General features: G+C 37.9%; 1 protein-coding gene across 1 annotated transcript in view; it reads right to left on the bottom strand.

The window, feature by feature from the left end:
- LOC127626903 (integrin alpha-3-like) overlaps positions 1 to 13,979 on the bottom strand; it is a 71,705-nt gene that overhangs the window by 23,958 nt on the left and 33,768 nt on the right. The window contains exons 2-4 of the mRNA XM_052103019.1: positions 5,499 to 5,635; positions 2,079 to 2,155; positions 668 to 914 (exon numbers count right to left, since the gene is read on the bottom strand). Coding sequence (XP_051958979.1) covers positions 668 to 914; positions 2,079 to 2,155; positions 5,499 to 5,635 — 461 coding nt within the window. The remainder of the gene's footprint in view (positions 1 to 667; positions 915 to 2,078; positions 2,156 to 5,498; positions 5,636 to 13,979) is intronic.

Below are 13,979 nucleotides of genomic sequence, written 5' to 3'. Positions count from 1 at the left end.
ACTTATTGTGAAATTTGTTTTACATTTTGGTTTGTTCTCACCCAAAATTGACTGGATCACTTCAGAAGATATTAAATAAACCACTGGAGTATTATGGATTACTTTTATGCTGCCTGTATGTGCTTTTTGAAGCTTCAAAGTTTTGGTCACAATTCACTTGTTTTGTATGGACGTACAGAGCTGAAATATTCTTCTGAAAATATTTGTTTGTGTTCTGCAGAAGAATGAAAGTCATACACATCTGGGATTGCATGAGGGTGAGTGAATGATGAGAGAATTTAGATTTTTGGGTGAACTATCCCTTTAAGCGATGAAATATAAATTAATAATGATTGTTGTTCTAGGTAACACTGTATAACTGATCGCTCATCCAGAAAATGTATAGCTGTGTTCTGTAGGTCTCTACAAGTAAGCTAATAAAATGATCACCACATACATTTAACAATATTTAATGTCCATGTTTTTTAAATAGTTGTGTAATACTGTAAGTGGGATAATAAGCAGTCAGTTGGTAATTATCACAAAATGAGTGAGCAGAGTCCTGATCACCCTGTCGGGATTATTTTTTGATAATGGCCAGATGACTGTACACTATCCCTTATGTGTTCAAGGCTACCCATCTTACCTACCGACACACTTTAATCCAATCTCCCCTACTGTTACATACCTTGCCACACAAAGCTGCCAGTGGCCCCAAAGAACACATCAGTCTCTGTTATACCCCCTGAGATGCCCATGTTACACATGCCCTCCTGGTCCTGATCAAAGTTGAAGTCACACAGCTCATAAGTGTCAGACTGCCAGTAATCAGAGGGGTCATATGTCAGGTCGTTGCCCCGCACATAACACTTGCCCACCATACGCTGCTGTTCTTCTGCACCCAGAAGTATTTTTACATAGCGATGACCACATGCCTGCCAACATGAGAGGAGAGAGCAAATTATGGGAATTGAATTTCAGGGCAATATTTTCAAAATTGATTGCATGGTATATTGATAAGATACAGTCAGCATCCCCTCATATACTAGATGTGTGGTTTAGTGTGGGTGAAAACTTCAGTCATGCTTAGCTTTAGTGGGCAATCAGGCAAGAGCTGCAGGGCGATATGGCTTATATCTATTGACCCTTAGTTATAACACTGTGTATTGTTGCATTGTTTCTTAAAACTTGCTGAAGGTTTATTAGAACTCCTTAGATTCCACTCTAATCAAACACACCATGAACCAGCTAATTTTGCTTGAGGGGCCCCACCCAATAATATTTTTCCTGGGCCCAGTAAATTTAAAAGAATGATTTACCCACAAAGTAAAATTCTCTCATCATATACTCACCCTCATGCCATCTCAGATGTAGGACTTTCTTTCTTCTGCAGAACATAAATGAAGATTTTGAGAAGAACATCTCAGCTCTGTAGGTCCTCACAATCTAAATGAATGATGATGAAAACTTTTAAGCTCCAAAAAGCACATAAAGGCAGCATAAAAGTTATCCATGTGACTCGAGTGGTTTAATCCATGTCTTTAGAAGTGATCCAATTGGATTTGGGTGAGGACAGACCAATATATATATATTTTTCGCTATAAATCTTGACATCAGCAGTCTCCTCTGCAATTATGATTTCAAAATCGACAACATTTCCTAGCACCATTTAGTGCTCTGCGCATGCGTCAAGCACTAAGAAGTGTAATCAAGCTTGAATTCATGATTGCAATGACAAGATGTACAGTAAAAAAGGAGCTACATTTTGGTCTGCTTTTACTCAAAATTGATTCTGAAGATATGGATTAAAGCACTAGAGTCAAATGGTTGACTTTCATGCTGCCTTTATGTGTTTTTTGGAGCTTCAAAGTTTTGGTCACCATTCACTTGCATTATATTGACCTACAGTGCTGAAATATTCTTCAAAGAAATCTTAATTTGTGCCCTACACATCTGGGATGGCATGAGGGAGAGTACATGATGAGAGAATTTTCATTTTTGGGTGAACTATCCCTTTAAGTGACAGACCTGCCTTAATGCAATACAAGTTCTTACAGCATATCATTAAAAAAAACAGCAAAAGATGAGCTTCATCTTACCAAAACACGTCCTCCATTCCTTTGACTTGCCACAGTCACTCCCAGCCACATCCCCTCCACCCTTTCTGTTGAGTCAGCTATCAGAAAAACAAAACTCCCATTAGACAGCAGCTATTTATACCTCAGTGTGTCCACAAAGAGTGTTTCTCTGCATCTAAATCTAAATGCTGAAGTATATGCGGACATTGCATAAATGCATGTATGATGCATATAGAGCAAAATTATTATTAGTTGGATTGTGGGGGTGGTTCTCAATAGGAATGATAACATTTGCATGTGTCACTATAATAACTACCTTTAAGCTGCTATAATATTTGTCATAATTCTAAATATATCAGGTTGTGTGTATTATTTAACAAACTAAAGTGGTGCTTGCCCAAGCAAATGCCAATGCCACAAAGCAAGGTTTGTTTTGGGTGTTTGCCAGTATGTTGCTTGGTGGTTGATAATGTGTTCTGAGTGTTTTTAGCATGCTGCTATGTGGTTGCTAAGCTGTTCTGAATAGTTACAATGGCATTGCTGCAGTGTTCTGAGCAGTTAATGCTGGTTGCTGAAGTTAAGAACCGCCACCCACAAGTCTCTATGATATTGTAGAGATATGGTCTGTGAGTATATTGTTCCTAGATATGGCTCAGATTCTTCCTTCAATGTGAGTTTTTTTTTTTCATCTCCCAGTGGGAAATTGTAAGTCTTATCTCTTAGAAGAGTAACAGCACAGCTCTTCTCACTAAGCGGCAGGACTTGTATCATCCAGGTCCTTAGCACAAATGGTGCACAAAAGGGTTAGGGGTTTAAACTGTAGCAGGCAACACCAAAAACCAGAACTTCAATGTCAAATGGATCAAAACTATAACATCATCCTTTTATCAGATTCCAAGAAGTACTAAACCTACTATTATGTGTAGTGTGAGAAACTTATACAGTAAGTACATACTTAGTAAGATTTGCTATTAAAATGCTGTAAAGCAGAACAGACAAAGTACTTTTTTAACCTTTTGGTTGCATCCTTAGATGTTTCCTGTGTTGAAAGTAGGCCTGCTGTATCATTTTAATCCTGCAACATGAGCCAATCATGTCTGGCTTACCTGACAGGGGTAAGCCAGACATGGCATGCTAGAAATTAGAAGGTGAAGGACATTTGAATAACCCGAGATAAGACCGCACTCACTCAGACAGGTGAATTTTATGGTTGTTGTGTTGAAGCTTGTTTTAAAATTCACTTATGCCTAAAAACAGGAGCAGGGATTTTTGGGAAATAGATAGTGCTGTCTGAGCTTATTATTTTTAAACTAAGACTCATTACCTGATCTGTGATCTTAAACTCTCAAAGGTTTCAACAGCCCTTTGATTTAACTCTGAGAATGACTTTAATATTTGAAAGTTAAATATGACCTAGTTCACAATTCACATAAGGGTCAGTAATGTTTTATTGGATCTACTGAGATATTTAAATATACATTCAAATGCAATTAATAAAATGAAATATGTTGTCAATTTCTGAATTAAGTCATTTTGCTATTTTTTTTTTACATGTTTTATAGTTTTTTTTACTGTGGTGCTTAATGTAAATAAATGCAACATTTTGCAACTGTCTGAAGATTTAAAAAAAAAAAAAAAGAAAGAAAATAGAATTTTAAGATAGAAATGTAAAAATAAAAAAATAAAAACATGTTGACAAGTAGTTTGGCATATTTTATTATCATTATGTTTAAATAAATAGCCTAAACAGTGAAGCAATTTAGTTTTAAAATATTATTAATACTTGAAAATCTTTTATCCATCAAACCAAAGTCATGTGACAAAAAAAAAAAAAAAAAAAACATTTTTTAAATGAAAATTCCCCTTTAGTTCTGGTCAACTTAAGCAACCCAGAGAAAACTTTCTGATAACCATTTTTTTTATTTTTATTAATTAATTATTAACTTGTGTACACTAAAATTTAATCAGGGAAAGTATTTTAATATCCTTTACTTGATGGTTACACAACTTGATATTAAATATTCAGTAAAAACGAACATTATATATATATATATTTCAACAAACTCGACACATTTAAAACTAAATGTTTAAAATATGTATCATTCACCTCAGACAGCCTTATTTGTCAATGAACTTTAAAATTTATGAAACCAACATTGACAAAAGAAATGACATTTCTGCATCAGAATGAATGCCACTATAATAACATTTTTGCAAACTGAGTTGTACATGCCTTGTTCTACATTTTGCTGCAGTTTCCTGCTGAATTGAACACTAGAGGTGGCACAACAAATGTGCGTTTTATTCACTTTAACACAAATCACGAGTACACCGGCTGATAATGCCTTTATAAAACTAGTTTTTGCTGTATTACTCACACAATGTTATTATATCAAAACACTTCTATTCTAATGCATCATTTGAAAAACTATAAATTTTTACATACATTAACCTGCACTATAGCTCACCTGATAGAGCGTTGGACTTTAGACACAGAAGACAAAAGTGTCATAGATACAACACAAAACGACAGGGTTGCTGAAGAAAATTAGCTTTTCAAGTAAAATTTGCTTTTTAAACACAATTGGTTAGATTTAGATGTTGGTTAAGGGTAAGGATGTCTGTTTCGTTAACCTCTCATAACATGAATCCCGCCTCCACTGTTCCTTTCACTCACCACCAGAGGACTCCATCACCTGAGTATTGACTTTCACTCAATAAACTACATTTCCCATAACCCCATACCTGGTTCTGATTACATGCTCACCTGTTCCTCATCTACTCAGCTATATAAGACTCTCTCGCTATCACTGTGAAGTCTTGTTTTGCCCTGCATACATTTCTGAGAGTTATTCCCTGTTGTTATTACCTGCCTGTGTTTGATTCTCTGCTGCTTGCCTACGTTTACTACTGTTACCTGGACTACTCAGATTGTTTGCTGCCTGCCCTGACCTCTTGCCTGTTTGACCACCCCTTTTACTATCCTTGGATACTGCTAGTGATTGACCTTTGCCTGTTTACCTGTTTTCATTATTGTTAATAAAGCTGCACATGGATCTCAACTCCAATGACTTATTACAGGTTAGGTTTAGACTAAAGTTCTAGATTAGGGGAGTGCGTTTTACTCATTAAAACCTCCATAGAAAATGTACCTTAAAAACCTTGTCTGATTATGTTACTATTTCACTCACTTTTGGCGCCCTCCGCTGGACATTTCAATGGGAAACAACAACCAAGCCTGTTTTACAGCAAGTAATTTTGTTTTGCACAAATGTGGCTATGGTCACGTCATTTCAGTGAGATCAGGCTGTAATTGGTGCATGTGTTATTTTCAAAAGATGTCTCTTTTTTTTTATTACCATGGACATCCTAATTTCCCATAGACTGCTAAACTATGCAGTGGATAAATAGGTACTGTATAGTAGCCTGGTGAATACCTACGTGGACTGATGAGGTCCATCCTCCTGCAGTCGTCCTGTTCAACAGTGATGGGGCAGTAATACACAGCGCCTGTTTCATTGATGTTGAGTTTGCGGAGTTGGGGCTGGGCTTTCTCTTGGGGGGCTCCAACCAAGAGCCTACAGAAGAACAGCAAAGACTTAATGAGTGCCTTTTTCACTTGGCAAAGATGATGCTTATACAATGAAGACACTACACAACAGGATGGTTTATATAGTAGTTGCTTGGAAGATGCTTAATTGGATGGTTCATCCAAAAATGAAAATTCTGTCACCTTTTACTCACACAAAGCTTTTATTTGGCTTGAAGCAAGGTCCTATTCACTACTTTAAAGGTGATCTTGACAGCCCCTAGTTCACATTCACTGCATGGAAAAGAGCAGAAAGATCTAGCAGAAGGAAAAAATATTTTTCTTTTTCTGGTTAACTATTACTTTTAGAGATGTGCAATATACATAATACAAGGTCAATCCACCTAGTGCAACATGGGGATTAGGTATCTAGGTTGCTGATTCCTTGCGAGGGTTGAGCCAGCAACCTTCCATTTACTGGCCCTGAGTTCAAGCCACTGCCCACTACACCACACCAATCACCTTTGCTCATTTTATTCAGTTCCAGAATGAAATAATTATGCAAGATGATAACTTAAGCGAGGATGTATGGGTCTCAAAACTGCCAGTGATTCTTTGAAACACACAGTCTGGTAAACGGTAACAAAAAGTATTTAACGTTGTTATGATTTACACCTGATTTGGATCCAATCAAGCAAGCAATCCATTATACCTAAAAACATGAAAGTAGAAGTAAATTCTGAGGAGTTTGGTCTTGTATGGCAAAAGAATGGAGGTGGGTGGATTAGAGATGATAAACAAGCCTAGACCTGAACAGAAAGGTTGAAGAGAAGACTGTTTATTCTTTTTTCTCTCTCTTTCCTCCCCGCTTGCAAGCCTTAGAACACATGCATATGAAAAGTGAAATGGGGGATAAAGTGATTCTTTAATGTAGGGGAGAAATCCCGTGACCAAGTGTGTGCTACAAATGGCAAACCAGCATTTTATTTAATTATGTACAAGAGCACAGATAAAACATACATTTTGAAACATAAGTTGAGCTATATGGTGAGTCTGTTAGTCACCCACAGTCAATTGTTGTTTGTTTAAAAGTGTCTTGATGTCAATGATGGGGTAATTGAGCCTTACAGATGGGTCAGCGGGGTACATAAGATAAAAAAGGTCAGGAAACACTATACTAGCAAATACCACAGCTGTTTTGTTCTAGAGGTAGACCGATATATCAGTTTTGCAGATTAGTTTGTGCCAATAGTTGCTTTTTGAAACTATCGGTTGTCTGCAAAATCTATGCTGATAGTTTTCAATAGTTGTTTTGTATGATTCCTCATCATTAAGTTTCTGGTAAAAATATAAAAGCATAATTTGTTAACTATTTACATACAGAGCATTGTAATGGATTTTCGAATTATTTTGGGCTTGTTTGTAGTTAAAAGTCCCACTTTATGCACCAAATCTGTAGTACAAAGTTTTCTGGTTATTATTGGAATTTTGGTTGCAAATTTAACTGCTTTTGGGACTTCATTTTGGACTTGTAGCCTCAATGTCGGTACCCAATATAGTGAGAGAAGACAAAAAAATCTCTGATCATTCAATAAATCAATTTGAAGTTTATTAGCATTTTCCACCACCTTAGTAATCATTATCGGCAAAATTCACTATTGGTCGACCGTGATTTTGTACCATTTGTGGGGATATAAAGGAGAAATGGGTAAAGAAAACATGAGGAAAACCATTTAACACAAATATGTAGTGGTACTAAAGAGGTATGAGGTAAATAAGCTGAAAGTAAGTTAGATTACATTAATGGCTTTTGCTAAAGGTTGCTTCACATGACTCACTTAAGAGCTTCAGTGTACGTGACCTCCACATGGAAGTGTTGCAGATAGCGTCATGAAAGAGAGATTTTGAAAGGTTGCTAGCTAGCAAGATAACGGGAAGTATACACATTAAACATAAACAGTGAAAACATGTATTTGAACTTAGGATAAAACATTTTATGTGTGAAAATCACAAACTGGTGCAAAGCTGGACCTGACATTGAAAAGACAGACATTGCATGAACTTCGAGATGTCAGGAGCCATGTGAAAGGGCCTTAAGGGATGCATCACATCTATTGCACAAACTTAGGGAGAGGGGTTTTTGTAAATCCCTATCCCAAAGTATTAACCTTCGGCATACAATCCACCAGTTGCGCTACCGCTACAGACATGAACGATCTTTCAAATTGTTTGGCTTATTAAGGTGTGATTTTACTAAACTATGCGATTTGACTTAAACCATAGTCTATTTAATCAAGTGAATGTAGACGCTTCTAGTGAATCAAGCTCAATTTTGTTGTTACATTCCAAAATGTGTCAGACTGCAATTCATAACTCATTACATTCTCAACGTTGCCGTAAGGGGTACTATAGCAAACAATTGTGCAAACAGTCTGCTTTTACTGTGAGTTATCTCTTTCAAGCCAACAACTGTCAGTAATTAAGTAACTTGTGTTTCGAAACATGGTCCAGCTTCACTACTTTTTCAATGTTAACTTTCTCCTTCTGTGCTGCCAACGCATAATTGCCCTTGGAGTTAAGAATTCAGCCTCTGCTCTGAGAGTGTGTGAATGATGTCATGAGAGACAGGGGAGCTATTTCTAACCCCTGGGGGTACTCTCTATCACCAGGTGTCAACGCATTGAGCTTAGCAAAAAGGCTTCGGACTTGTAGAGTTGTAAAACTCAAGCCCATACCTCACTGATAGTACAAAATTCATTCAGACTTGTCAGGTGGTCTGTGAAGGCACAGTATTCTTTTCTTAGACAAAACAAGGCATCTACAAACATGCCATTTAAGTTTCTTCTTTGATTAGATATCTACTTGGTTAGACTTGTGCCACGGTGCCAGAAATTCACTGAAATTAGTGGTTCCGTTGCTTTTGAGATACCGAATCATGTTAAATTCTTACCCCATTGGCAGTTTTCCTGTTAAAATAATACATTATTTTTTAAGCTTCAAACTTTTCCACTGGGATAATGGGATATTATGTGAGTGAGTACTGGGATAATATGAGCTTCTTAATATAACTGGCTTTTTTCAGTTTATCTACTAGTAGACATTCAGTTATAAAGTGATTATGAGCACCTTAATGGGTAACTAAAAGCTGTTGGTTGTAAAGGAGTTTGCAAAAGTAGTACACTCATGTTTAGACAAGACCCCCACTACAAAATGGCATTACCGGACTGTTTCGCAGGTGGGAGTGTTGAACCAATTCTGCAATCAGTCGTGACTAATATTTGTCAGTTGTTTTTGCAGGAATTACCCTCCTTGATCAATGCAGGGTGAGCTTAGAGTACAGTACCTGTCTCATACCAGCACCAGTACTCACATCAGTGTTTATACTGAGCACTGACTGCAGAGGAGAGGGAGGACATCACTTTAAAATATATAACAGAAACAAAGGCAGGAAAGCTCTGTAGGCCACTCATTAATTTAATTACATTATTTACATGAAGATAATGGCATGCAGCAATATTTTAAAGCTGATATGTGTGTAATTTTGTATTTATTTTTAAAATTATTTATTTTATCCCAGTTCAGTATGCATTATGCAGTATAAGTAAAGCAGTCGATGGTCGATTTGTTACACTGTGGCGCTATCCAAATATTCCTCTGTTTGTTTGAGTGTCACAGCAACATTGTGGGAGGGGGTGGGGGTGGAGGTGTGGAGGGGTTCCGGGAATGTGTTTGAAAACAGTGATTATATTTGCAATTCAGGCCACATCCACACTAATAGGCTTTTGTTTGAAAACACATTTTTTCTCTACATTTGGCCTTTCCTCTGAGACAGTGTTTTTGACAGTGAAAACCGAGCTTTTCAAAAAAGCTCTCCCAAGTGGATACATTTGAAAACACTGTCTTTGCTTAGTAGTGGTAATAGGGAAAACAGAGATATCTGAAAACGATTAAATATTTGTTGTTATGTGACACATTCATGTGATCCATTCAACCAAAAACAATCAAGATGGCGTCTCCCCTTTTCTGCCAATTGCGCTCTGGGTCTTCATGGTGGCGTAGTGACTCGTCTCAACCTGGGTGGCGGAGGACGAATCTCAGTTACTTTCACGTCTGAGACGTCAATCCACGCATCTTATCAAGTTGCTTGTTGGGCATGTTACCATGGAGACCTAGAACACGTGAGGCTTCATGCTATTCTCCGCATCATCTACGTACAAATCACCACGCGCCCCACCGAGAATCACATTATAGCGACCACGAGGAGGTTAATTGAACGTGACTCTACTCACCGAATCCCGCTCGGAGCAGGTCGAGTAGGACCTGCGACACTGGTGCCATGACCCGAATGGGAGTGATGTTTAGGGGGTAAGTGTAATGGTAGCCAGTTGCTATGTGATAGCTGTGCAGTGTGTAAACCTCACTCCCTTGACCTTAATAGATGCACTAGCGACCGAGGCTAGAAGTCATGGCTTTTATAGCCTCTTTCTATCACATCCAATTCCCATGCATCACTGGTTCGATTCTCGCTCGGGGTTGGTCGAGTAAGACTTGTGACACAACCTTCACTTTGCTTACCTCCAAAGCTGACAGAAAGTCAGAAATTGTTGTCCAGCATCAGAATACAAGGACAATTGTGATTCATACCATACATGGAACAGTGATTTGCATGCGCAGTAAGGAGATTTAGGGGTTTTTATACATTTCAGTGTGGAAGCTTTCAAATGTATCTAGATTAATGTGGATATAGCCTCAGTTTGGTGTGACTAGTGGCCAAGAAATTACTGTACACACTTCAGCTTTAAAATGATTGCTCAGGTAACCAAAAAAATGCGGTAGCAGTAACTAGTTTTATTTTTATATTTTTCAGATTGGACAGTTATTTCCTTTTAAAGCCATGTCACCAGAGTCATGAACAGTTGAAACTCTTGATTTAGCGTAGTTGTAGATTGACAGACAAGAAGAGGCATTTCGCTGCATCTGTTTTTGACCGTTTTTTGTGATGCGATCAGAAAAGGTTTTGCATTCCATTTACACCTGTATATAGTGTTGATCACTTGTCATTGGATCATCTAATTACATCCTAATACCAGCTGAAAACGTGGTCTAAATGACCGCAGCCTACATTAGCAAATGCTACAGAAAGACTTCTGGTGGAAGTTCATCCCAAATCCATTTTCCCTGCAAGACCGCCAGGAAAGAAAATATGTGTCCTTAATATTTTTATTATGTGGTGATCGTTTTATAAAAGTAATAAGGCACTTGAGGCTGCCATATTGTGAATATAGTCATGGCTGAAGAAGCGTTGTGCCTAACAACACCCTTCAACAATATAGCACAGCCTCTTTGCTTAAATATATAACTAAATAAACATGGCTACATAAGATTAAAAACTTAATGAAATCAAAAATGTTTTGACTGTTAGTCCATTTATATTTGACAAACACTTTTATACAAAGCGATATACAGTGTATTTATTAAAGGGTCAATCTCCCTGGGGCAAACTTAAGTTAAGTGCCTTGCTCAAGGACACAATGGTGGTGGCTATGAGGATTGAACCGGCAACCTTCTGCTTACCAGTTCTGTGCTGTAGCCCACTACACCACCCCTGCTCCTAGTCCATTGTAATGGATTCACGAGATGGGCAAGGAGGAGGCAGAAACCAGCTGAGCAGTCACCGTAAACTTTTAAAGACACAAATGAACTTAAACACAACATAAAACTTTGCTTTTCAGTAGACCAATGACACGCAGACACACACACACACACACACAAACACAGCTCTGTGTCTCTCTCTTTCTATATCTCTCTCCTGCTGATTGGGGCAACTCAGCGCGGGGCGTGCACCTTCACATCCCGGCCATAACCCTCCTCCTCGTCACATCCATGTCTATTAGCTTTAAGTTTATCTTTATGTTAAAGGTGCTGTAAGCGATTTCATCCATTCTACTTCAAGACTGAGCTGTTGGATTAGCCACGCCCCCTTTCCAAAACCCTGAACTCCAAAGACACCAAAATTAGCATTATTTAGGACGAAATCCTGCAGAAACGGATGTTAAAACAACAGCTGCAAAATAGTACACTCAACTGACAACTGTTATGAACTATGAAAACATGCAAAATGATTGAGAGGCAGATCGCTGACATATTTGTCAAGAGATCGCGGACATATTTTTGTTTGCTGTTTCCAGAGTCTAGAGTTGTCACAGAGACCGGTGAGAGACTATATCAGGACATTTATTTCATTCATATCTTTCAAGGAGTAGGACATTTTTTTGCATACTTTAATGAAAAAAAATCCTACAGCACCTTTACTTTACTTCTTGTTTTAGCCTTACAGCACGTGCTCTAACGTCTGATGCACATAGCACACAAAATTGGAAAAATGCTTTTTCAAACCATAAGCACAAATCTTATTGGCTGGTTTGATGTCAGTCTGCCTGGAATAAAGTTGTGTTCACAAGGTTCCATGGTGATACAACGATGAAAATACGATGAAATAACCACAAGATTTGCCCAAGTTTGCCAGGTAACTGACATCAAATCTTTTAAAGATATTCAAACCACACTTTTTCGAATGTGCCCCAAACTGCACATAATGGCAAAACCAACTGTGATTAATTACATGTCAGTTAGACATCAGTTTTTAGAGCAGTTCTTGGCCTGGCCAATCTAAGCTTTTAGCAAAACAAGGACAATAGATTGACGACTCATCCTTCCCTCAGAACCACAAATGTTCAATAAAATATTATAAAAATACAATAAAATGCCCTCTAGTGTGATCCCATCTGACACAGTGACTAGCAATAGCAAGTTGCAAATCATGGTTCACGGCTGTGATGTACATTTTGGTATTTCATGCTCCAACTTCCTGTTTCTATGTCAACACAGAATAGAATATTGGGCTTGCCAAGTAATTTCAAAAGGTTATTCAACTCAAACAACAAAAATATTGAAAGGTCAGGTAAGGTGAAAATGGCTCTGAAATGACTTTACAGTTTCACTTTTTACAGTGTAGGAACACAAGCACATCAGTGAACAAAAGCACCTTAAAAAGGATAAGGTGGGTCCATTTATTCACAGTGAGTCATAAAATAGGCTAATGCTCGCCAGTGTCCCATTACACTTCACTCTATTGCCTCAGTGATACACACTATTGGGCTATAGGTAGCCTTATTCCCATGAGTATATGACTAACACTGCCTTCATGTGCACCTGGTAAGCTCCTACTTCCGAGTAAGGCAGTTATTATTACAGCATGTGACTAAGGAGCCAAAACAAAGCAAATAAAAAATGGAGATGAGAGAAATGAGAGAAATCTGAAACAGTAGGTTGACTTTCTTTAGCGATAATCGATCTGCGTTAACTGAAATTCTGAAAAATGTCCCTGGTGGCCACAGTTGTAAGTGTTGTTGGGCGTATGGGCACATGTTAGCTCCATTTTACGGGTCTAATTTCCACAGAGGGGCACCAAAAGTGAGTTGTGAACCAAGCTGTTTTCTGCAGTACAGTGATGTCATACAGTGAAAAGGAACATTTTATAAACTGAACCCCTAACCCAAATCCCAAACCTGACCATCAGGAGTACAAATTTAATGTTAGAGGGAAAAATGCAACCTCAGAGTCCCGTTCATCACTGATTATGCAAACGCGATTACTTGCTGGTTTCAATGGGGGATCCAAGCCCAGTTCTCCCACGCTGCCGGCACAACACTCTTCCAGTTGCACCACAAGGGATGGTAAACACACTGGAGCAGATGCAAAAATATCTTGTCTGAGTCGGCATAATTTGGCTGATCCTAGGGTACAGAAACTCTCGGAAACAACATGCAGACTTCCTGTGTTATCATGTTGACTACCTATATAATAATTAATTAATGTGCATAAAGCAAATTGCTGTAGCTTAACATAAGATTTAAATTAATTGACTATAAGCTCTGTCATACACAAATCCTTAAATCTTTTCAAACAGGTATTCAAAACACTCCCTATATCTACCATTGATCAGGTAGTCAAGATCCCGCATCAAAATTCACCAACTCGGGCATTGACTTTTTTGGACATTCATGTGCATGTAACTCAAAATGAAAATATTTCGACTCTATATTAAGGTACTAAAAAATACAATGGTCTTTTGGACATAGTAATTGTTATGTATGACCTTGTCTTGTTTTACCGTTGCCCCTTTGTTTTCCATTTTTGTCCTTTTTGTTATTCCATAGTTTTCACTTTTGTCCCTTTTGTAGCTCCACAGTCTTGTTAGCGTTCGTGTTTTCTGTCATTGTTTTCACCTGTCCTCATTAGTTTGCCATTTGCTTCTGTTTGTCATCTCGTTATCTTGTTTTGAGTTCTGTTTGTTCATTGGCCCCTTTGTCCCTTGTTCATGTATGTATACC

The sequence above is a fragment of the Xyrauchen texanus genome, chromosome 33, assembly GCF_025860055.1.
Source record: "Xyrauchen texanus isolate HMW12.3.18 chromosome 33, RBS_HiC_50CHRs, whole genome shotgun sequence".
In the NCBI taxonomy this organism is placed as follows: domain Eukaryota; kingdom Metazoa; phylum Chordata; class Actinopteri; order Cypriniformes; family Catostomidae; genus Xyrauchen; species Xyrauchen texanus.
Note: the sequence above shows the minus strand (reverse complement) of the source record. Positions and strands in the feature narration are given on the sequence as shown.